Source organism: Dipodomys ordii, unplaced genomic scaffold (genome assembly GCF_000151885.1).
Source record: "Dipodomys ordii isolate 6190 unplaced genomic scaffold, Dord_2.0 Scaffold176, whole genome shotgun sequence".
Lineage (NCBI taxonomy): Eukaryota > Metazoa > Chordata > Mammalia > Rodentia > Heteromyidae > Dipodomys > Dipodomys ordii.
Genome location: NW_012267392.1, coordinates 264672 through 289532, shown reverse-complemented (window position 1 = coordinate 289532; position 24861 = coordinate 264672). Strand labels below are relative to the sequence as shown.

Genomic DNA, 24861 nt, shown 5'->3' with positions numbered 1-24861 from the left:
TTCTTGGAGCATAGCCCTACGAGCAACATGTGGTTAGATATTCATTTCTTTCTCAATTTCCATTTTGAAGGATGGCTTTATTAGATACAATTCTTGGCAGCTCCCCACACTCATCTTGTCATATCATTTGGATATGTCATCCAGCTATCTTTTGGGCCCCTTGGTTTTTAATGATGAATCAATTGTCTATATCTTATTGAGATTTCCTTGTTTGTGATGAATTGTGATGAATTCTTGCTACTCGGAATATTTTCTCTCTTTCTTTTCTTTTCTTTTTTCCCACCCGTGGGTCCTGGGGCTTGAACTCAGGGCCTGGGCACTGCCTCTATGCTCTTTTGCTCAAGACTACTGCTCTACCACTTGAGCCACAGTTACAATTTTGGCTTTTGATGGTTAATTGAGATAACAGTCTCATGGACTTTTCTTCCCTAGGTTGACTTGGAACTGTGATCCTCAGATCTCAGCTTCCCAAATAGTTAGGATTAGAAGAATGAGCCACCAATGCCCAGCTTTCTCTTTTCTTGGACAATTTTGTTTTTAAATTGCTTCATTGTCATTATTTCTTAAAAATATTTATTTATTGAAGAACCAGGTTGTTTGACCTGTAAAGTTTTCCAAGCTGGGGTTTTGCAATTGCATTTCTAATGCAGTTCAATAGGTTCCTTTTGTAACTTGGGTTTTTAGACCCCAGGCCCAAAGTCCAGGAGTCTGAAATTAGGTCCAGTCCCTCATCCCCATATGCCAAATAGACATGTTGAGGGGCAAAGAAAGATTACTTACATGGCAGCCATGGGAAGACAGCACTTCAGTATCTCTTCAGCCATCCTCAGGGGCACAGATATTAACTTGAGGTTAAATAGGGAGAATTAGGAGTAGAGGTAAGAAAGATGTGCAGAGTTAAAACAGTCCTAAGTTGAAGGTACGACCTGGTTAACTGTGAGCTCAGTCTTTGTCCTTGGTACGACCTGGTTAACTGTGAGCTCAGTCTTTGTCCTTGGAGAAGGTCCAGGGAAATTATCACTTTATTACTGGAACAGAATAGGAACAAGGTGGTCTCTTGAGTTTTGGGCTCTTTGTTTTTAAGATGATAAGAAGTCATATCTGGTATGATGGGCAGTCTGCCTTCCTTACAAGATGATTATCTGAATCTTCTCCTTCCTCTTGCAGACAAGGTGAGAGCAAAGGGACTGCAGCAGAGAATAGCTCAGATCAAAGGGTGCAGATAGATAGAAAGTTGGAGGATTCTCATTTAATTCACAGGCTCCACCAAAATCATCTTTCACATGGCCTCATGTTTTAGCAGCAGTGTGTCTCTTTTGCTGAAGGCACAATGTTCAAATTTTGAAGCTATCTGGAATACCTGAAACCAGATAACCTGAAGGTAAAAATGTTTTGGCTTTAGTTCACTGTTCTGGAGACCCAAGAACATTGTATAGCATCTATTTGGCTTCTGGTGAAATCTTTATGGTAAGGTACATGTGGACAGAGAAGCTGACTTGCTTTACAACAATATGTTCTCACAAAACTAACCCATTCCTAGTAGAACTAATCTCAGCTCAAGGCTCCACCTCCTAACACTCAGGCCTTAGCAATCAAATGTCAACATGAATATCGATGAGGTCAAACCTTACCTAAAATCATAGCAAAGGCCAGTTCTCTAATGCAGTCTTAGCGCAGGATGCATAGGGTTCTTTGCATATTTATGTTTTGAAATTTAAAAAGAAATATGGAAATCTCATTCAGCCAATCCTGGGTCTGCTTAGCTGGCAATCAGACAAAGAAAATCTAATATGTGGATTGTTGAAACTAAAGGTCTTAGGATCTTATCTGTAGCTATAATAACCTTAGTAATATTCCAGTATAGTATGTTAATTACCTTGAATGCTGGATTAGTACCCATCATAATTGTAAAAACCACCACTTAAATAGTGCTTGTTTTTTGCTAAGGATTATTGTAACCTATTTGGCAAATTACTATATTAAAATACAGGTTTTAACTACATCAGCCTAGAAGATTTCAAGTTTTTTTTTGTTTTGTTTCTAGTCTTAATGTGATTAGAAAAGCCCCTCACAGTCCACATTTTAGATTGGGATTTAGAGATTTTTCTGTCTGAGAAGCAAAATTTTATCATCTCTCTTTTTTAATCCTTAAAAAGTAGCTATTCACTGAGGTTAAGAGAGTTAGAAAGCATGTCACTGAAATGGAGATGCTTGGTCTATAAATCTAAGTTTGCAAAATAGGAGGAGAAAAGAAGAAGAAAGAAAAGGAAATAAAGGAAGGAAGGGAAGGAAAAAAAGAAGGGAAGGGAAGAAGAAAAGAAGGGAGTCAAAGAGAAGAGGAAGAAAAGGAAGTGAAGAGTAATGAAAGAAAAGGAGGGGAAGAAAAAGGAAGAGAAGAAAGGAAGAGTCTAGTCTGGAGCTTCTAATTCATCACTTAAAATTCTTAGCTGATACATAGTAATTCTATATATGGAGAGCTGTGTGATTTCAATGAATGCAAACAGGGCATTGATCCGATGAGGGTAACTAGTATCTGCCTCCCATCAAATCTTTACCTGTTTGTTTGGACCACTTTCCTCTCTGTAAATGTCAATAGGAGCTGCCCACCACACATTCCTTGTGCTCAATCACAGCTCACAGGCCAAGCATCTTAAAGAGGTCTGGCAGTAGCTCTCTCTCCCTGCCCCCTGGTAGAGATGGAAGAGCCAGGTTTTTTCTCTGAATCTGCCTTTCTGAGAGCACTGCACAGCTGGTGATCAGAAAGCTAGGCTTAGCAGCCATGGCGAGGGGGTGGGAGGGAAATGCAGGTTCTATAATGCAATACTATATGAATTCCCCACCCCACCCCCAGCACACACACACACACACACATCCATCCTCCCTGAGCTCTAGCTGCAGGAAAAAAATCTTGGTATATAACCAGATTAGGAAAAGCCTGCCACCTGGCCTCTTCTGCTGCCACTAGCTTCTGGGGCTCTAGAGATTAGTGGGAGGTGGCTTTGTTGGGGACAGACATTGAAATGTCAGCTTTGGTTAAAGGCATGTTCTTTGTTTAGCTTCTGGGAAGGAGGAAGATTACACCCTCCTGGCTGCCTCTTTTTGCTTTTCAACATGTCTACCCTTCTGTGGACCATGGGGTTGGTGCTGCTTTTAGGAGAACCTTACTCACTGTGTGAATGGGTGCTGGCAAAAGATCTATGTTGATCTCTCACACTTGGCATGTGGCAGCCAGAGAAAAAAGACATAAATCATGGGTTGGAGGCACAAATGGTTATTAATCCACTTTCCCAGGTAAAGGAAGAGAGGCATCCATGCCTAACTGCTGTCACGGGAACTCTCCCAGAGGAGGTGGTCTGGCCAAGGTTCTACTGTTCATTCATTAATTTATTTAACCTTTCATTGGAGGAGCTGACTTATGAATTTATTTGCTCATGCACTAAGCCTCAATCAGCCGGCACGGGCAACAACTGGGAGCCCTCTTTCTCATCTCCTACAAGCCTAGCACTAAGATGGCATGGCCTTGGGATGCAGGCAATGGAAGCATAATGCCCCTGTTCTGTTCAGTGACCAGGGCAAGACCCAGTGTGGTTCTGGATACTGAATAGGATCTCTCCCACATGTTTCTTTGCAGGCATGAGCCTGGCCTCAGTGACGCTGGCCAGTGCACTGCAGGTCAGGGGTGAAGCTCTGTCTGAGGAAGAAATCTGGTCCCTCTTGTCCCTGGCTGCTGAGCAGCTCCTGGAAGACCTTCGCAATGGTAAGAGAGGATTGGGCAATTGAGTTGCAGAAGAGTCAAATGAATGGGAAGCTTTTCAAACATATTTTTGGCTTCTTCTCAACTGGCTGTGAGTCCAAGGTACCTGAATGCGAAGGCAAATGGCACCTACCTAGCAGCTGCATTTGGAGGCTGGCCTGTTTTTTAGTCCCATGTTATGTGGCAGAATGGAAAGACTTTGCTTGAAAGGCATTGGTCTTGTATGATGCTTAAGGAGAGACAGGCTACCTATGCTTGGTCAGATATGGAAGGCAAGGACAACAATCATACAGGACACTCAAACATTCCACCTGATAGATGCTGAGCTTCTCTGTATCGTATCAGAAGACGGAACCCTAGTTGGGTATGGTGAGGCATGCCTGTGGTACCAGCTACTTGGGAGGTATAACAGGATGATTGTGGTCCAAGGATGACCCAGGCAAAAGCACAAGACTCTATCTGAAAAATAAACTAAAAGCAAGAGGACTGGGTATGTAATTTAAAAACACAGGCTTAGCAAGTATGAGGGCCTGAGTTCAAATCCCCAGGATAGCCAAAGGGAAGAGGAGGAGGAAGAAGAGATAATCATCTTGAACAACAAGACTGCATCCATTCAGTACTCTCAAGGGGAGGTTAGTATAACAAATAATTAACCTGTAATACAGGACTGATGTAAAGATATAAGAACGCTTATATCTAGGGCTGAGGGCAGGTACCCAGTGAGGGACAAACTCTGAATGAGAGCCCCCCCCTCCAGGTCGGGGCTTAGACCTGTTAGAGATTTGCTTACAACTTACGATGATAACATGGCTTTCCCAGCGAAGCTGGCCTGCAATCATAACCCAGTCGTGACCTAGGCAATGGCCACCAGTAGTCAGGTGGCCAAGGGGTCTGGACAGGCTCAGATAAGCAGGAAGATGCCCACCTACAATACTTATAACATTGGTGTGGAGAGGGTCTAGAGCAGGTGATCACATGACCAGGCCAGGCCTGGAGGTGGCAGTGGACTCTCTCATCCAGGGCCTATGTCTCCACCTAGATCTCTCACATCCACACTGCCTGGGCACAGCAGATCCCTTGCCTCCTGCAATGTCTCTCTAGTACCCCTTCTGGGCAGGTCGAGCATCACACTATCTGTGCACAGAGATGCTGGAAGGAACAGGTTTCGAAGGATAGATCTGAGGTGTCCAGTCAGTAACTGAAGCAAACACAGAACTCATACTCAAATGTTGGCTCAGAAACCTCAAATGGTTGACCAAAGAGGTGTATACAGCAGAGGCTCACATGTGAGGTCATACATGCTCCAGGAAGTGACAGGGCCCATCATGGGCAAGGTGCACCTGTGCCGATCCCTTCTCCCTCTCCCTGAGTGCTCATGCCCTCTCCTCTGCTCTTGATGTTCCAATGAGCAGTTACAGAGCTCCAGAGGACCAACTGCCTTGGATCCTGGTCTGGCTGTAGACAGCTTCAACCTTGCCCTAATTTCCAGCTCTGGCCTCTTGTAACCTTTTAAGACTTTCAGGCCACTGATACACTTGGGTGCTAATTTTTTGGCCAGCCTTAGCAATCCACGTCCTTGTATGCCAGGATTGAATTTATTCAGGTCTGTGTCTCCCCTGGGTCTGGCTCACAGCCAGTCCCAAAGGCAGACACCTGCCAGGCGCAACCCCTGGGTGGCCCTCCAGATGGCAGCCCTTACTTAATTACCCTATCACTGCCTTGGTTTCAGGTTCCTCAGATTATGTGGTCTGTCCCTGGTCAGTCTTGCTGTCTGCAGCTGGAAGTCTTTCTTTCCAAGACCACGTTTCTCATGTAGAGGCTGCACCATTCAAGGCCCCTGAACTCCTACAAGGATCGAGCAGGGATGAGAAGTTGGATGTGTCACAGGTAAGATGTGGGATCTCTTTGCAGCACCTGCCTCCTGCCCCCCAGGAAAGACCTGTCCTCAGAGTGGCACTTCCAGCTCCCAGCCCAGCCCTGAAGAACCTGGCTCTCAACTTGGAGGTGAGGTGGGCTAAAGAACACTGATCTCAGCCAGGTACCGGTGGTGCATGCCTGGAATCCTAGCTGCTCAGAAGGCTGAGATCAGAAGATCATGGTTCAAAGCCCAGGTAGAACCGTCAGTGAGCCTCTTATCTCCAATTAACCACCAAAAAGATGGAGGTAGAGCTATGGCTCAAGTGGTAGAGCACTAGCCTTGAACACAAAAACTCAGGAACAGCAGGAGGCCCTTACTTCAAAATCCAGTACTAGTGAATGTGTGTGTGTGTGTGTGTGTGTGTGTGTGTGTGAGTGCTCATGCGCATACACACACACACACACACACACACACACACACACACACACACACCCAGAAGCATTGCTTTCATGGTTCCTTGCCAGCTACACATTAGCTCTTTAACAATGTCAAGTCAATATTTTTCTTGTACTGGTCCTGGGGCTTGAACAAAGGCCTGGGCACTCACTATCCCTGAACTTTTTTGACTCCAGGCTAGAGCTCTACCATTTGAGCCATGGCACCACTTCTGGCCTTTCCTGAGTAGTTTATTGGAGATGAGAGCCTTTCATGGCCTTGCCTGCCTGGGCTTGCTTTGAATCGTGATCCTCAGATCTCAGTCTCTTGAGTAGCTAGGATTACCGGTGTGAGTCACCAGTGCCTGGCTCTGCAAGTCAACTTTGATGAGCCCATTTCTACCTTTGTAAACTGGGTTTGACATGACTTAATCTGGAGATCATGAGCATTCAAGAAGTGTTGGACAGGCTGTGGGTAAATGATTTATAATTAAACCATAATATGTCATTTACAGATGGCTTTGGCTCCAAACTCCCAAAAGCCTAAAGTACAATGGCCAGGGTCACAGACAGAGTTATTAGTTACTTAAGTAGGGGGAGATCAGCAGCTCATTGATGTCACTGAAGAGCTACACAGTCTATTTCCATTCTATTCTTTGTACCAGTTGGCATTTTGATCTTATGTTTCTTCATGGTTGAAGATAGCTGCTGCGACTCTATATATGAAATCAGTATTCAAGGCGGAAACAAGAGCAAAAGGGATGGAATCAATCTCACACACTACATACATCAGTGAAGCAAGATTGATTTTTTTTTTGTACTGATACAGGAGCTTGAACTCAGGGCCATTCCCTTAGCTTTTTGCTCAAGACTGGAGCTCTACCACTTGAGCCACATCTTTACTCCTAGCTGATGGCTAGTTAATTGGAGATAAGAGTCTAATGGACTTACCTACCCAGGCTGGCTTCAAACCCTGATTTAGATCTCAGCCTCCTGAGAAGGATTACAGGCATGAGCCAACAGCTTGCAGATACTTTAGTTTTTCAGAAGTTCCTAAGAGATTTCCTCTGTGTGTGTGTATGTATGTATGTATGTATATGCATTTGTGTGTGTATGTATATATGTATATATGTGTGTGTGTATAGGTAGGTATGTATCTTAATCTGGGTGTCATAATTTCTGCTAGAAAGCAGATTTCTGGCTTTCTCACCTGTAGTGTAGGAGGCAGCACTGGGTGAGGGGTGCAGGTGGTGTGGGGTTAGACAGATGACTCTGTGGAATTGACTTTGCTCCCAGGATGATAGAATGCTGGAGATGGCAGACATCTAATTGCGTGCTTTTCCCTTGGACAGGTGCATGTCTATTCTTTGGGAATGACTCTCTACTGGTCAGCGGGCTTCCATGTCCCACCAAACCAGGTCTGTAAATGAATGCTCCAAGTTCTGCTTGGCCTGGCTTTGCTTCAAACTGGGATTTGAGCTCAGGGTCTTGTATTTGTTAGGCAGGTGTCCTACAGCTTAAGCCATACTGTGCTTTTCAGGCACAGCCTTGGATTAGTTTTGTGGTTTTCCCATAGCAGGGCCACATTTATTGAACATGAGCATCACCATGCAGGCAGGCACAGTTGGGACTTCTCAGGGAAGCAGCAAACTAGAGGAATTTCCAGATACAGAGGTACTGTTATCTCTCTCTCTCTCTCTCTTTCTTTCTCTGTGCACTCAAGTGTGCGCATGCCAGTACTGAGGCTTGAACTCAGGGCTTCACACCCTCACTTTACTTTTCATTCAAGGCTGGAGCTAGGTCACTTGAGCCACACCTCCTTTAAGCTTTTTGCTGGTTAATTGTAGAAAAGAATCTCTTGGACTTTTCTGTCTGGGTTGGCTTTGAATTGAAACCCTCAGATCTTAGCCACATGAGTAGCTAGGATTACAGGTATCAGCTACCAATGCCCAACTTTGTTATGTTTTTCTTTATTGACTAAAAACTCTTTTAAAGCAGCCCTTTCTGAAGTGAGATGCTTCTCATGCAAAGGGATGTGATGTTCTACAAAGGCAGGCAAATGCTTCCTGCTGTGGCCGGCCTCCCTCTGAAGGTTTTTGGGTATGGTACATTACATACTACAAGAAGGCTTAGTGCATACAAACTTCAGTGTTGTACAGCACAGCATTTTACAGTTTGGGACTGTTGAGTATGTGTGTGCATGTCTTTGTGTAAAATTTCACATGATACCATTAGAATTTCTTAGAAACTAGTTCTACAAGCGTACAGTCTACCTGCTGGAGATGCCATAGTGAAAGACTGAGGTTGTGTGTGTGTGTGTATGTGTGTGTGTGTGTGTGTGTAGGTTAGTGCTCTGCACCATATAGCCTTGATGATGGATTATATGTGCAGAGCTTTCCAGAAGGAGCAGGCTTATATTCTGGAAGTGACATCTGCAGGGTGCTCCACCCACAATGCTGACCTCATAGCTCATTCTTGAATGATGCTTGCCCTTCTCACCAACCTGTGTCCTGCAGCCCCTGCCGCTCAGCGAGCCAGTGCACACTCTCCTGCTGGCCATGTGTGAAGATCAGCCGCACAGGCGGCGTCCACTACTGTCAGTTCTGGAAGTCTGTCGGGTCCACCAGGACGAAGTGGCTATGTACCCCGCCCCTGCCAGCCTCCACATCAGAAGGCTGGTGGGCTTGGTGCTCAGTTCTATCTCTGAGGTAGGTACAGGTCTAGACTGAGCAACCTGGTAACCACCTGCCATGTGTGGTTATTGAAACTGAAATTGGTTAAATGATAACAAATATTAAAATAGAATGGCAATCCAGGCACCAGTCGCACATGCCTGTAATCCTAGCTACTCAGGAGGCTGAGATCTGAGGATCAAGGTTCAAAGCTAGCCTACATAGAAAAAAATAATGAGACTCTTATGTCCCATTAACCATCAAAAAGCTTGGAGTAGAGTTTTCCTCAAGGGGTAGAGTTCCAGCCTCGATAGAGAAAGCCAAGTAATACTCTTAGGGGAGAAGCACAAAGGCACAATGCCTATGCTCCTCTGATCATATAAAATAGTATTTTTTTTAAATGAACTCTAGGAAATGAAAACAAGAGGGTTTTTCTTTGTTGTTTTGTTTTGTTTTCTGTCTTATTTGCTCATTTATCTGGAAGGTAGGGTGAGCACAGATAATGGAGGGACAAAGGGTGAACAACTGCAGCCGTGGTCCTCACTAGACACTATGTTGAAAGTGATCTGTTCAAATTGTGGGTGAGTACAGAAGGGAAAAACTTGGAGCGAATGAGGAAGGGTGACACTGTCCAAAAAGAAATGTATTCATTACTTGACCTCTGAAACTCTAACCCATCTGTACATCACCTTTGTAATAACAATAAAAAAAAGAAAAAGAAAAAGACAAGCAAGAGAGTGAGGCTATGAGTTCAAGCTCCAGCATGGTACAAAAAATAGAATAGAATAAAATAAAAAATTCAGGGGGCTGCTATGTAGCTTAGTGGTAGAGTGGTTGCCTAACGTGCAAGGTCCTGAGTTCTGTCCCTAGCAGCACAAACACACACTTCCAACACCACAGTTACACTTGTTACATTTCAAGGGCTCAATTCCTACAGAGAAAGCTGGTGCCTACCCTGCTGGACAGGGAAGATCTAAAATATTCTCATCATTCAAGTTCTTTTGGGTAGTACTGTTGAATTCCCAGGTAAAGCTTGATTTCTAGCATGGCTCAGACTATTAGATCTTTGCAAGTGTTTATATAGAACTGTCACATTTATGACCTGGAATTTAGTTCTATCTTACCTTCTAGACCTTGCTTGATATTTTATCCTCAGGGTCTCTGGCCACCCCCTGCCCTCTGCCTTTGTCTTACCAGTCTGCTTTCTGTCCTTTACATGCCCAGTTCATTGCAGGGGCCTGGCACATGGTCAATATTTGACAAAGGTTGGGTTTCCTTCATCCCTGTGGCTGGGATTCCTGGGCAAGTCATGTATTGGGAAAGTAATCTGGGAGAGGGTAGTGAGGGAAGGAGATCAGACTGGGGATAAGCTGAAAAGTGGCCTTGGGTGAAGATAGCCTCTTCCTAGCCCATAGGAAGCTCTAGAAATTGATTCTTGGTATCTCCCCCACCCTATACCAAGGCATGGCTGGAGAAGGATGGGCAAGCAAGGGGCCTATGGCATTCAATGCAAGGAGATTTTTATTTGAGATGATGAGCTGGGAGGCAGAGACAGAGACCAGCCAGGCAGCTATATCTGTTTAGGGATATGTTGATGAGCCCAGGCCAAGATTAACACAGGCACCATGTGGATGGAGATGAAGGGACAGATGAGTCAACATTGCAAACAGTCCACCAGAAGATGTCCCTCCTAGCTAGGCACTGGTTATTCATGCCTGTAATCCTAGCTTCCTGAATGGAAGCTAAGATCGGAGGATCGTGGTTCAAAGCCAGCCAGGGCAGGAAAGTTCATGAGACTTTTATCTCCAATTAACCACCAGAAAACTGGAAGTGGAGCTGTGGCTCAAAGTGGTAGAGTGCTAGCCTTGAGCAAAAAGAGCTCAGGGACAGTATCTAAGCCCCAAGATCAAGCCAGGACAGAAAGAAAGAAAGAAAGAAAGAGAAAGAAAGACAGACAGACAGAAAGACAGACAGACAGAAAGAAAGAAAGAAAGAAAAAGAAAGAAAGAAAGAAAGAAAGAAAGAAAGAAAGAAAAAAGAAATGTCCTTTCCAGAGCCAGGCATCAATGGTTCACACCTGTAATCCTAGCTGCTGAGGAGGCTGAGATCTGAGGATCACAGTTCAAAGCCAGCGTTGGCAGGAAAGTCTATGAGACTGTTACTTCCAATTAACCACCAAAAAGCTGGAAGTAGAACTGTGACACACATGGTAGAGAATTAGCCTTGAGCAAAAAAATAAAATAAAATCCCAGGGACATCCCAAGGTCCTGAGTTCAAGTCCCAGGATCAGCACCATAAAAAGAAAATAAGAAAAAGAAAAGAAAAGACAGTGTCCCTCCTACCTAATATTCACTGTAGACCTCAGCTGTCTTAGCAGGTGAAATACAACTCTTACCACTTTACCACTTTGAGCCACAGCTCTGCTTACAGTTTTCTGGTAGTTAACTGGAGATAAGAGTCTCATGGACTTTCCTGCTCAGGCTGGCTTTGAGCCATGATCCTCAGATCTCAGCTTCCTGTATAGCTAGGATTACAGGCATGAACAACCAGTACCTAACTAGGAGGGACATCTTCTGGTGGACTGTTTGCAATGTTGACTCATCTGTCCCTTCATCTCCATCCATATGGTGCCTGTGTGGGACAAGGGTATATTTATTTGAAAGACGTCATAGCCTACCATCCAGTGGCACGTCACTGTTCTGGTCAGTGTCTATGGGTTCTGTGTTGACACTTAACATTTCCATTTGTGGTAGAAACAAGACAGGGGACACAGACAGGCAAGGAAGTTTAAGGTAATATATTAAACAGGGACAGATGTGCATGAAGTGGCAGGAAAGGTGACCCCAGGTTTGTGGTGGGAAGGACACAGTGCTGGGTCTTGCTGCACAGCGTGCTGGGAGGCTCCAGCCAGGACAGAAATGCACTAGAATGGCCCTGATGTACCCGACACAGGACTGGAGGAGCGACTTGCTGCTAGAGGGTATGTGGATAGATCCAGAGCATCTTCTAGTCATTGGACAAGGTGACACTGGGCTCTCCCTGGATAGGGTAAACACATTGGTTTAGGCGGACAAGTAGTTTGCTGCTGTCTGCGTAAATACCCCCCTCTGCTGACCTGGGGCAGCAGCTGTGTGATGCCTTTGATCTTCAGGTGGAGAGGAGAGTTGTGGAAGAAAGCACCTGTGAGCCACAGAGCAGAAGCTATCTGCTCAGGAAGAGGCTGCACCAGGCAAGCAGCAAGAGCCCTGCTACCCAGGCCCTGGATGATCTGCATCCTTGCAGAGGTGGGTGAGGTCCTCAGATCCCAGTGTAGGCTACTGGTGCCCAGCATGTGCCAGCCATTTTTGCTCCCATGGCAGAGAAAGGCCATGTAAGCTGCACTCTTCCAGAAAGCCCTGGAGTGAAGGGGCTGAGTATAAGTCCCCTTCCTGTTCCCAGAGAAGTTTTAACCACTGAGCAGAGACAATGGTAGCAAATGTTAACTACATTTCCAATGAAAATCTAACTGGACAAGATTAAGAGTTTGTGGGACTTGATTGCCCAGTCTAGCTCTGAATCTCAATCCTTAGGTCTCAGCTACCCAGGTTAGCTAGGATTACAGGTATAGCTACCAGCATCCAGGAAAAAGTCACTTTCTATATGGATTTACAGAAAAAGTATAACTTCTAAAAAATTTGTTTTTCAACTAAAACTGAGCTTGCTGGATTTTTCCTTATTTTATTTGCTCATTTATTTATAGATGGGGTCTCTTTATGTAACCCAAGCTGGCCCCAAACTTTTAATCCTCCTGTCTCCAACTCCTGAGTACTAGGATTACAGGCACACACCATTTCACTTGGTTTTATGATTTATATATTTATTTCTAATTAAAGTTACTGTTTTTGGTCCTAAAACAAGATATTATTCTATCCTTTGCCATTAGGCCTCTCTCTCTCTCTTTCTTTCTTTCCTTTTTCTCTCCTTCCTTCCTTCCTTTCTTTCTTTCTTTCTTTCTTCCTTCCTTTCTCTCTCTCTCTTTCTTTCTTTCCTTCTTTCTTTTTTTATTGTGAAAAATACCATACAGAGGGGTTACAATTACATGGGCAAGATAATGAGTACATTTCTTATCAAGCATTGTTTCCATCTCCTTTTTTCTTTTTTCTTTTTTTTTTCTTGCCAATCCTGGGACTTGAATTCAGGGTCTAGGCACTGTCCCTGAGATCTTTTTGCTCAAGGCTACCATTCTGCCACTTGAGCCACAATGGCACATCTGCCTTTTTCTGCTTATGTGGTACTGAGGAATCAAACCCAGGGCTTTGCAGATGCTAGGCAAGCCCTCTACCACTAAGCCACATTCCTAGCCCCTCTTATTCCCCTCTTACAGTGCTCATACCTCCCACCTGTGACATTTTTCATGTGAGAATGATTCTCTGAATCTCAGAGAAGTTCCGTCATTTCACCATGGGCATGCAGCTAACGAGTTGTGATGTTATCTACACTCTGGGCTGCCTGATTCCAGAATGCCAGGCCTCCATTTCCATCCATACCTTCCAGTGTGTGTATGATTAGTTTCAGAGAGAAGCATGGAAACTCAGAGCTCCCTGGATCCCCGCTGGAGCAACACAACACAGAGTCGCTGCAGCCTCTTTGTTAACAGGTGAGTCCGGAAGTTAGCAGGTGCTGGGAACTTGGTAGGAGATGTCTCATTTTCTGCTTAAAAAAGTGATTATTGATGAGAAAGAAACCTCTTGCTTCTCAGAAAATCTTCCACTGGGAAATGGAGAAGCCTGGTGTTGAGGGGCGACTGTCATCAGGCACTGTCTCCTCTGGGAACCACATTCCGGCTCAGGGACAGAGCAACAATGTGCTTCAAGCTGTTGTAATCGCTCACTGCCACACAGCACAAAGCCCAGCGGTCAAAGCAAACCTCATTTAGCTGGCACCTTTGCAGGGCATGGAGGTTGTGTTCAGCCTACACTTTCGGAACCTGCTGGGCTCTTAGGAGTTTTTGGCTGCTTTTTTTCTGAGAGGTTGGACTGTGATTGCTCACCTGACAGAGAGAACAAGAGGAAAGGAAAGAGAGAGAGACAGAGATAGAGACAGAGTCAGAGAGACAGTGACAATGATAAAGAGACAGAGAGCGGAGGGAAAAGAGAGAACAATGGAGGAAGGGGGAGAGAGAGAAGAAGGGAAAGAGGGAGGGAGAGAAAAGAAGAGGGAAAGAGAAAAGGGAAGGAAGAAGAGAAGAGGGAGGGAGAGGGAGAGAGAGACAGAGAGAATATAAATTCCAGCACTGCCTTTCCCTGACTTCTGCCTCATTTTATTGGCCAAATCAAGCCTTAAGTCCAGCCCAGATTCAAAGGTTTGGGAAATGGCTCCATCTTTCTGTGAGAGGAGGTTGTAAAGTCACGTTGCAAAGCCATGTTTTCATTAGGTTAACATTGGTACTTCAATTGTATCCCTGGATCCGTCTCTTCCAGGAGCTGGAACTGTGGGGATTGAGGTTGGAGTATGTATTTCTTCGGTGCTTTGGTGAGGATTGTGATGAAGCTTATTTTTACATGGCTAAGCCAATGGCTTTGGCCACACTTGTCATATCCATAGGTGCAATTTGACTAGTGGTCACAATATTTACCTTGTGATTTTTCTTGCCATTTGAAACTAATTTTTTTTGCCAATGAAAACAGCTTCCCTCTGATACCATAAATCATACAGAGTCATCCATCTCTTAGTAGCAGGGCAGATTCTGAGAAATGTGTTGTTAGGCAATATCATTGTGTGAACATCATAACACATTATTACACAAAACTGTACAGCATAGCCTCCTATATACCTAGGGTCTGTGTGTGTGTGTGTGTGTGTGTGTGTGTGTGTGTGTGCGTGCGTGTGCAGGTATGTGTGCCTAGGTGCACAATGTCTGTGTACCTGCATGTATATTCGTGCATATGTGCTCATTTGTGTGTGTGTACATGCACACGCGTGTGTGAGCATGCTTGTGTGTACTATAGTAGCTCAGTACTCAGAGCCATGATGGTAAAATAACACAAAATTGGCACCAGAGAAAGCACCACAATCAAGAGACAAAGGAAAGAGATCCATGAGGGTGCTGGGGGAAAAACATGGCCAACTGTTTGCAAGAGAGAGAAAGAGAGAGAGGGGGGAGAGAGAGAGAGAGAGAGAGAGAGAGAGAGAGAGAGAGAGAGAGAGAGAGTTTGCTGGTCCTAGAGCTTGAATTCAGGGCTTAACATTTTTACTTATGACTAGAACTCTATGCCATGTACTGGTGGCTCACACCTGTAACCCTAGCCACTCAAGAGACTGAGATCTGAGGATTACAGGTGGAAGCCAGCCCAGGTAGGAGAGACCAAGAGATAATTATCTCCAAGTAATCATCAAAAAGCCAGAAGTGGAACTGTGGCTGATGCAATAGAGTGCTAACCTTGAGAAAACAAAACAAAACAAAACAACCCTCCCCACAAACCCAACTTAGTGCCCAAGACTTGAGTTCAAGACACAGGACAGGCACAAAAAAAGAAAATTTAAAACAAAAAAAGACTAATACTAAACCACATAAGATTGGAGAGATGAATCTCACAGACTTTCCTGCCTCAGCTGGCTTTGAACCATCATCCTCCGATCTCAGCCTCTTGAGTGGCTAGGATTTCAGGTCTGAGCCATTGGTGCCAAGACTAGAATACTTTTTTAACCAAAAAATATCTCAAGGTTTTTGCTCAAGGAGTATACTTTGAAGTAATGATAAAGTACATAGTAGCGAACGCTTAGGTGAGTGAGAGTCATTTGTTACCATTATCCATTATGCTGATGGTATTGCTGAGCTGAATAGGATGGCAAGGTAGGTTCCTTATACCAGTTCCTTATACCAGCCACTGTAACCACATGATGTGTTGTGTTAGCATGTAACAGTGGAATCCACTCAGTTGTGACATCATGGTACTGTGGTGCATCTACTATGTGCTGCCATTATGTGGTGCATGACTGATCTTTATGGTCAAAACATTTTAAACATATAAACATGAAGGAAGGAAGTCAGATCATGGGATCTCATGGCTACCTCAGGGGTTACTGGGGACCTGGGATCACATACCCCCAGCATAGAGGGAGGAGTCTTGGGGTGAAGAAATACAGCAAACCATGGTCTTGCACCTCAAACCTCACCCAGCTCCATGGCTCTGCAAACTTGACTTGTGCAAGCGTCAGTTTCCCCATCTGAACACTGGCTGTGGGAAGTCCTCATGGGGTGGGGGGCTAGAGTCATGAAGCACAGGTGCACCTGCCCAGATGTCCGGTGTCCGAGCATCATCAACAGCTTCATGACATCTCCCTCCCTGGCCAGCAGTGTTGAAGGTGCTGTTCCCCATGACGTTCAGGAAGACAGGAGGCTCAGTTCCGGGTCTGTGCCCTTGGCAGGAGCAGAAAGATCACGGCCAACAACTCCTTCTCCAAGAAGTTTCCTGCAAAGAAAAGGAAAGGTGAGCAAAAAGTCGGCTGAGAGATAGTCTTCATAGGGGTGGTGACACAGAGCCTCAGTGGGCCAGGGCGGCAGTAGACTCTGTGTTATGAATAGGTTGAAGAGACCAAGGCCCACCTCTCAGAAGTTCACAGCCAATGTTGTGAAGGACAGAAGCAAGAGGGGGCATGTGCTCAGGGAGCTGTCCAGGGCCCATGCACTTGCCAGGGGACTTCTGGGAGCCAGGACTCCTCATAGAGAGGCTACAAGGAGGGTCAGCTGGTCAAGTTTGTGCTGGCTGATTGGATGATGGTTGGGCCCAGGACAATCCTCTGGCCAGAAGGTCTTCTGCCAACAGCCGTGAAGACAGTCATAGCAATTTTGGTGGGGTTTTTGTTTGTTTCATTCATTCATTTTTTTTTATTTTTTATTTTTTGGTCCGGTTGTGGGGCCTGAACTCTGGGCCTGGGCGCTGTCCCTCAGCTCTTCAGCTCAAGGCTAGTGCTCTACCACTTGAGCCACAGCACCACTTCCGGCTTTTTTCTTTTTGCTTATGTGGTGCTGAGGAATCGAACCCAGGGCCTCAGGCATGCAAGGCAAGTGCTCTACCACTGAGCCAACTTCCCAGCCCCTCATTCATTCATTTTTGTACCAGCTTGAATTCAGGACTTTGAACTCTCACTTGCCTTTTTTTTTTTTTTGGCTCAAGGCCGGTTCTCTTATCACTTGAGCCACACCTCCACTGCTGGCTTTTGGCTGGTTATTTGGAGATGAAATTCTCACAGACTTTTTCTGTCCAGGTTGGCTTCAAACCACAATCGTTGGATCTTAGCCTCTCTAAGTAATTAGGATTACAGGCATGAGCCACCAGCTCCCAGCTCACTTTGGTGTTTAGAATAAAGCAGTCCTACTTCAAGACACAAGACACAAGATGCTGCCACGGTGGTCCTGAGGGGACCAGTGTCGGGAGCTGCTATAAGCTGCAGGTAGGGTGACAGGTTGTTCATGGAGAAGCTGTGGCCCTGACCTTGTGTCTTATCATTGGGACCCTTTGGGACCATCAAATCCAGATAGACTCAGAAAGTCTTTGTCACAGGGAAATTAAAGACTAATAACAAATTAGAGCTGAGCTCTAAATGGCCTCTGGGCATCCCTCCTTTTGTGTGGTCTTGCTTCCTTCCACATGCTACACCTCTACCCCCCCATGCTGTCTTCCAAGGCCTTCAAGAAGGGGATCCTGAGAACCTTAATGGGGCAGCCCTACCCCCAGCAAGTTCACAACATCTGGTGTTCACCACATGCTGCCTTAGGAGCTTTATTTCCTGATCACCACTAAGGATGTATCCCCTGGACTCTCTCAGGACACAGCCCACCTCCAGTTGTGGTCTCCTGAGACCAAGGTCCTGCTGGGTGTCCTTGGGGGCACATTATATATAACCCCTAATCTGCAATTTGCTGGCTGTGTGAATAGTAAGCTTTTAGCCTCTTGGAGCCTCCACTTTCTCACCTGTAAAATGGGTTGAGGACAGGCAGCCAGGACATGCTGGCTGGCTCTAAGTAACACCATGACTAAAACATTCCTTGGGTAGTCAGTGATACAAATGAGGAGTTTTGTAAAAACCAAGAATGAGAGTTGATGGTGAACATTCTTGATTCTACTGCCAGAGCTGGAAAACCTTTTCCCTAAGCTAAAACCTGAAATGTTTTATTTTTACAAGTTCTTTTTGTTGAACATAGTGTGTGTGTGTGTGTGTGTGTGTGTGTGTGTGTGTGTGTGTGAACTCAGGGCCTGGGTGCTGTTCCTGAACTTTGTAACTCAAGACTGGCACTCTACCACTTGAGTCATTGCTCCACTTCTGGCTTTTTATCAGATCTCAGCCTCCTAAGTAGCTCAGATTATGGAATGAGCCACCTGCTCCTGGCTAGAATGTGTTTTATAGTTTTGAGACATCCAAAGGATTATGAAATGCTGTGTGAATTGTGAACTCTTAATAATGATGTCCCCGTGCTTACTTAAGGGCCAAGATGTGTCAATCTCCTTCATCCACTCATAGTAGCTTTGAGGCCAGCAGAGCTGGTTGGGGGTGGGGGGGAGGAACTTCTCCCCACATTAGCTGCATCTTGCTGAAACCTGTTTTCTTTGGAGTCTGGTGAATAAAGACCTGGGGGAAACTGGGGGAGATGAGCTCCTAGAGGAAGCCCAGACCCTGTTTCTCCCCTGTAAGAAGTCTGAATATTTTCTCCAGTTTTCTAGGCCGGAGTTTGTCCTGATGGCTGGAGAGGCCCCAGTGACCCTACATCTGCCTGGAACTGTTGTGGTAACCATGGGGCGGGGCTGGGTGGTAAGGGAGGGAGTCACCTAGACAGGCAAGTCTGGTCTAATGATGTTCTATGTGGAGATGTTCCCATGGACCCTAGCCCCCTCTAGGCTCTGACCAGAGCAGTGACCATTTCTATTCCTGCCCCACTCCTTCACTATCTCCTTTGCCCCTTTGAAAGAAACTCTCTATAGCTTCTGGCTCCATCTTGCTGGTCTGTCCACCATCAGTCACTTCAGCCTTTCTCTCATTATTCTGGATGCTTGTGAAGTATCTCCCTCATGATGGGCTTGATTTTAGACGCCAATCTATGCTGTGAATGTCAGGAGTCTAGGGCCACATACTGCCTCCCAGCATGGTGGCCAGGCTCAGTCCAACACTTTCATTTATTTTATTTTATTTTTTTGTGCCATACCTAGGGCTTGAACTCTTGGCCTGGACACCACCCCCTAAGCTTTTTTTGCTAAGGCTAATACTCTACCATTTGAGCTATGGCTCTACTTCTGGCATTTTGGTAGTTAATGGGAGATGAGAGTCGCAGAGACTTTTCTGCCTGGGCTGGCTTCCAACTTTGATTCTCAGATCTCAGCCTCCTGAGAAGCTAGGATTATAGATATGAGTCACTAGTACCCGGCTAGTCCAATGGTTTAGGCAAAAAGACTCAGCTAGCAGAAGGCAATTGTAGAGGAGGCATTTATTGTAGGAATTAGCTAAATAGAGCTAGTCTCTGTTGGGGTGCATGTGGTTCTATGTGTTCATGTGTGTACCTCCTTTGCCTGGCTGTCCATCTGTCTATGTGTGTATCTTTTCTCTTTCCCAGGGGTCCAATTAGTGCCAAGTACTGTGGTATGTCAGCTGGCATTTGCATAACCTTTTGGCTATAACCTTTAGGATGTATATGCTTGAACGAGGATGGAAGCTGGCAGAGTGAGGAGGAGGGAGAGGACTACTCTTACACAGGAAGTAGCTCTGAGGAAGCAGCAGTGAGCGGAGACAGAGAGAGAGGGAGGAAACGAGAGAAGGAGGGAAGGAAGTAGGCTTTAGGGTAGAGCAGATCTGGCCAGAGAGCAGGGAGGCTACAGAATGCCCTTCCCAGGTTAGCAGGCCCTGCCTGAGGCATGCCCCTGCAGAGATCTGTCTCATTGGCTTTTGTGCTAGTGTCCTCCAGAGCTTCTTTTAGGGCCCATATTCCCTGCTATTCAGTGCTCAGCCTGGGGACAGGTGATTATCAGCCAATATTGAGTATCTGGGTGGCAGGGAGAGGGGATTTCTTTCCTATCTCACTCACTCTAAGAGCTGAAGTGCCTATCTAGTCAAGTTCACATGTCCATGCTGCTACACGGCTCTCTGGCCATGTTCAGGCCTGTGGAAGCAGCACTGGCTTGGTGTTCCTCTTCTTTGGGCTTCCTGCACTGTCCCCATGCTGGTCTTTCAATAGCTCAGAGCAATTCAGAAAAGAATCAGGAAGCCTTGCCTCTCTGCACCAGTCTGGGTTAGTCGAATGCTGCTAATAAAAAAATCTCCTTGAATCCTAGCTTGATCCTTGCCCTGTCAAGGAAACATACATTGTGGTTCCCTGACATTGTGCCCCCAGCATCTGAGCTTAGTTCAGACAAACTGGACCTGTGGGCTAGATTCCCTAGCTCTGAGTCTCTCCTAATGGAGTCTGGCCATATGTGGGACACAAGCATGAAATGACATATACATTGTACACATATGTATGTATACATGCATACATACATATACACATATATACACAGATATTTGATGAATGTATTCTCATTTATATTCACATATATGTATATATATAAATATATAGAGAGAGAGAGAAAAAGAGAGAGAATTAGGACAGGTAGCAATTTAATGAAAAGAAGGGACTTGAACAGATCTGAGAAATCAGTCAGCAGAGCCACAGATGTATGCTGAGTCTGCCTTCTTCCCCATCAGCTGCCTTGGACCATTACTGGCTCCTCCTTCCACCACAGCCCTGCCCCGACCGCTTCAACCTTAGTGCAGCCTCCCATCCCCAAACTTCAGCTCTTCATAGGACTTGAGATAAATACATGCACATATATGTTCTATATAATACGTAATATTTGTAGCAATTTTATTATAAAATATAATTTTAATATATAAATATAGAATACAATGTGTAATATATACCATGTGTAATGTATATATTATATAGAATATATCAAATCTACATTCTCTATTTAGAGTATATGTAGAATATATAGAGAATATGTAGAGAACACAGATTTTCAAATATTCTATATATCCTATTCTTAGATTCTATATAGTCTAGTCTGTAATATATATTAGATATTATAACATATCTGATATATGTGTGTGATGTGTATATGTGTATGTATATATATGTATAATAATATATTATGTATATGAATGCATTTATTATATATTATATACATGTATATATTATGTATATGTATTATATATTATATATGTGTGTGTATGTATGATCTAGAAATTTAACCTCTGGTCACATATATGCTAATCCCCATGCTTAGCCACAGCCCCAAGTATGGTGGCTTTTATTTATTATTTGTTATTTTATGTTCCATTCCTATGGGCCCCTGAGTTCTCATTCAATGGCTCAAGTTCCCCTCCCACCAACTGCTAGATCCCTTGAAAGGGCTCACAATCTCTGTATGGACATGCACTAAGTGCCTGGATTGAGTTGATCAGGAAGAAACTCGGAAAGAACTTCTGGTGCTACTAGCCCAGGTGGAGAAGATGCTGCTAGACCCAGTGTGAAGTATTTTGGGGCACATGTGCTTGCCTGAGTCCCTTTCTGTGCAATCCCCAGCAGAGGGGCATATAGGGCCAATATGAGCAATGGCAGCCCTGGGCAGCTGAAGTGGTAAATGGGATCAGGAGGGGGAGGGGAGGCTGAGACAGGTGTGAAGGTCCAGGTAACCCAGAGGTTGGTGGGGAGATAGAACCAGGGGGTGCTGCGGTACCATGTGCAAACCCTAGTGCAATCACAATCTGTGGTGCTTAAGAATGTCAGAGCCTTGTCTGGTGCTGGTGGCTCATACCTGTAACCCATGGTACTTGAGAAGCTGAGACCTGAGGATCACAGTTCAAAGCCAGCCTGGGCAGGAAAATCCAGGAGATTCTTATTTCCAGTTAACCATCAAAAAAGCTGGAAGTGGAGCTGTGACTTAAGTGGTAGAGTGATAGATTTGAACAAAACAAAACAAAAACCAAACCAAAACAAAACAAAACAAAAACCCCAGAGACAGCGCCCTTAGTTCAAGCCCCAGGACAGGCACCAAAAAACAACAAAAAAGAATTCAGAGCCTCAGAGCCTGGTACTAATGGCTTACATCTGTGATCCTACCTACTCAAGAGGCTGACATCTGAAGGTCACAGTTTAAAGCCAACACTGGGTAGGAAAGCCCATGAGATTTCTCATCAAAAAGAAAGAAAAAGAAAGAAAAGCTACAAGTAGAGGTGTGGCTCATGGCAGAACACCAATATTGAGCCAAAAGGCTAAGCGATCACCATCCCGTAGCAGTTAGCAAGCCCCTTTATCCACAGCTCTACTTCCAGCTTTTGGGTGGTTTATTGGAGCTAAGAGTCTCATGGACTTTCCTGCCCAGGCTAACTTTGAACCATGATCCTCAGATCCCAGCTTCCTGAGTTGCTAGGACTACAGATGTGAGCCATTGGTGCCCGGCTAGATATCAATGTCAACCCATATCTGTCCTCTAAGGAAGGACTCCCAAGAGAGAAGCGGCCAGATCCTGTACTGAGCTTTGGGATGGATACTGGGGTGGGTATTCAGCAAATGTCCTTAGGGGAGGAGTCTGTTTTGGACACGGAAGACTCATGGAAAGCTGCAGTCTGAGGATGAAGAGGAGGTTTACTGGGGTCAAGATGGTGGTGGGTACAAGGCTGCTGTAGGGTATGGACCTGGTATTAATCTGAGGATGTTGTAACAGAAAGCAGACATCATACATCTGTGGTTCTGATGACTGATTTCCCAGATCCCCTTATTCTAGTCCCTTCTCTTCTTTGGATGGATTCCTGCCTCAATGCTCTCAGTTTAGAATTCAAGGAACCTACACTCTGTATGGTTTTGTGAGCTGAGGACTAGCATCAGGTTGGCTGAAGACCACAGGAGCATCTGATTCATTGATGAATCTGGAAGGCAGGCAGAGCACAAGCAACATCCAGGATGTCTGCAAGGGAAAAGGTGCAGGTCAGACCTGTGCCCTTCTCCAGCCTCCCTGTCCCCCAAGAGCTTGGCAGCACTCAGATTTGAATCCAGGTTCTGCCTCTTAGTAGCTGTGCAACCCTGGACAAGCCTTTAACTCTGTGAGCCTCAGTTTTTCATCTGCTAACTAGAAATCGAACACATTCATCTCTTAGGGTTGTTTGATGGTTAAGGGAGATAATATGGTCTAAAGTGCTTAGCACAGTCACTAGCCCAAGTCTCATAGTTACTCTAACAACTTACGCCATCACTGTTGTTTTTAGACCAAAAAAGGGAAATCCTATTTGGCTCTCAGTGACCTCTGTGTGGTCCTGCTGAGTGGGCAGTGTCTGGAAGTGAAGTGTGACGTCAGGTCCACGGTGGGAGCTGTCTTCAATGCTGTCATGTCCTTCACTAATCTCAGAGAGACCACCTACTTTTGTCTGGCTTATGTGAAAGGTGAGTATCTGCTAGGAACACTGCTGGCCTTCTTGAAGCCTCTAGGAACCAGATATGTGGTTAGCTGAGCTCCATTTTCCCTAGGAAAGTTAAGACAAGGATATCGTTCTCTCTATACTTTACCATCAGTTAACATAGTGGTGAGGACTTCAGATGCTTGTGTAAAAAGTGTCAAGTGGCCTGGCACTGGTGGCTCACGCCTGGAATCCCAGCTACTCAGAGGCTGTGATCTGAGGATTGTGCTTCAAAGCCAGCCTGGGCAGGAAAGTCCATGAGACTCTTAATCACAGAAAAAAACAAAACAAAACAGAAGTGGCACTGTGGCATTGTGGCACAAGAGCGCTAGTCTTGAGCAAAAGTTGCTCAGGGACTGCACCCAGGCCCAGGGTTCAAGACCCAGGACCAGAAAAAAAAAAGTTTCAAGTGTTCACAGATTGTCAGGAAAATAGTGAGTGTCAGATGTTGAGGAGGGAGGGGCTGTGATCTGCCAGATTGCTTTGATCAATAGTTAGACTGAAGAGGTTAAAGATGAGTTGATACAGAAGGCCTGGTACATGGTGGAGACTTCATAGGCCTTTGTCATTTATTACCTTTTATTTTTATTTTTTATATCTATCTATCTGTCTGTCTGGAGTCTGTCTGTCTATCTACTTTGCTGGTATTAGGGCTTAAGTTCAGGGTCTGGGTGCTGACCTTTATCTTTTTCTCTCAAGACTGGTGCTCTACCACTTGAACCACAACTCTATTTCTGGCTTTTTGGTGATTAATTGGAGATAGGAATCTCACAAACTTTCCTGCCTGGTCTGGCTTTGAACCAGGATCCTCAGAACTCAGCCTCCTGAGTAGCTAGGATTACAGGTGTGAACCATCAGCACCTAGAAATCATTTTGCTACTTTATCTCCATAAGATGACAGCTGAGAAGCCGATGTTAAATGACAGGTACTGAGGGGACTCTCCTGTTTTCTCTGGCACCAACATTGCCCATCTGAGCGTTGGGGTTAGGACTCGGGGCTGTGAGCCTGAGGGGTGGAATGCTGCCTTTTACTTCCCCCTCCATGCTCTCTCTACTTCCATCTCAGGCAAAGAGTTCTTTTTCCTGGACAATGAAACCAAACTGTGCAAAATTGCCCCTGAAGGCTGGAGTGAGCAGCCACTGAAGACCTCGCTGGACACCTTCACACTCTTCCTGCGGATAAAGTTCTTTGTCAGCCATTGTGGGCTGCTCCAGTGAGTGCTGCCACCTGTCCCCAGGCTCCCTGGGGAATTTAAGCCTGTCCTGGGTGACATTACACAGAGTGGTTAGGCAAGTGCTTTGGGAATGGTAAATTCCACATAAATGGCAGTGGTTTCTGTCCATGGGTTTTTGATATAAAGGAACTCTGAGAGAAAAAAATCAGTTTTCTTTTTCTTTTTCCTTGAGACAAGCTCAGGTCGGAAAAAGAACTTGCCCTTGTATTTCAAACAGAGGCCACTCCAGGTCAAAGCTCACTCATCCTTAACCTCAACCTGTACCCCCTTCTCCCTCTACCCACAGTCTAGCAGCCCAGGGATGAAGGTTGGAAGAGGAAACAATGGATTTGGAGTTGATGCACTATCTCTTTGCTCCTTTGCTTACCAGACTACTACCTAACTGATTATAGATTTCTCACTTGATCTGTGCAATAAACATTTCTGTGGGAGTTTGGGAAATTCCTAA

At 45.2% G+C, this 24861-nt stretch overlaps 1 protein-coding gene across 1 annotated transcript in view; it reads left to right on the top strand.

Moving 5' to 3' along the window:
• The first annotated feature begins 3633 nt into the window (after positions 1-3633).
• The window catches only part of Frmpd2 (FERM and PDZ domain containing 2), an 86590-nt gene continuing 65362 nt past the window's right edge, over positions 3634-24861 (top strand). The window contains exons 1-10 of the mRNA XM_013033724.1: positions 3634-3757; positions 5484-5641; positions 7399-7464; positions 8563-8754; positions 11870-12002; positions 13267-13354; positions 16052-16187; positions 18412-18483; positions 22990-23164; positions 24245-24392. Coding sequence (XP_012889178.1) covers positions 3634-3757; positions 5484-5641; positions 7399-7464; positions 8563-8754; positions 11870-12002; positions 13267-13354; positions 16052-16187; positions 18412-18483; positions 22990-23164; positions 24245-24392 — 1292 coding nt within the window. The remainder of the gene's footprint in view (positions 3758-5483; positions 5642-7398; positions 7465-8562; positions 8755-11869; positions 12003-13266; positions 13355-16051; positions 16188-18411; positions 18484-22989; positions 23165-24244; positions 24393-24861) is intronic.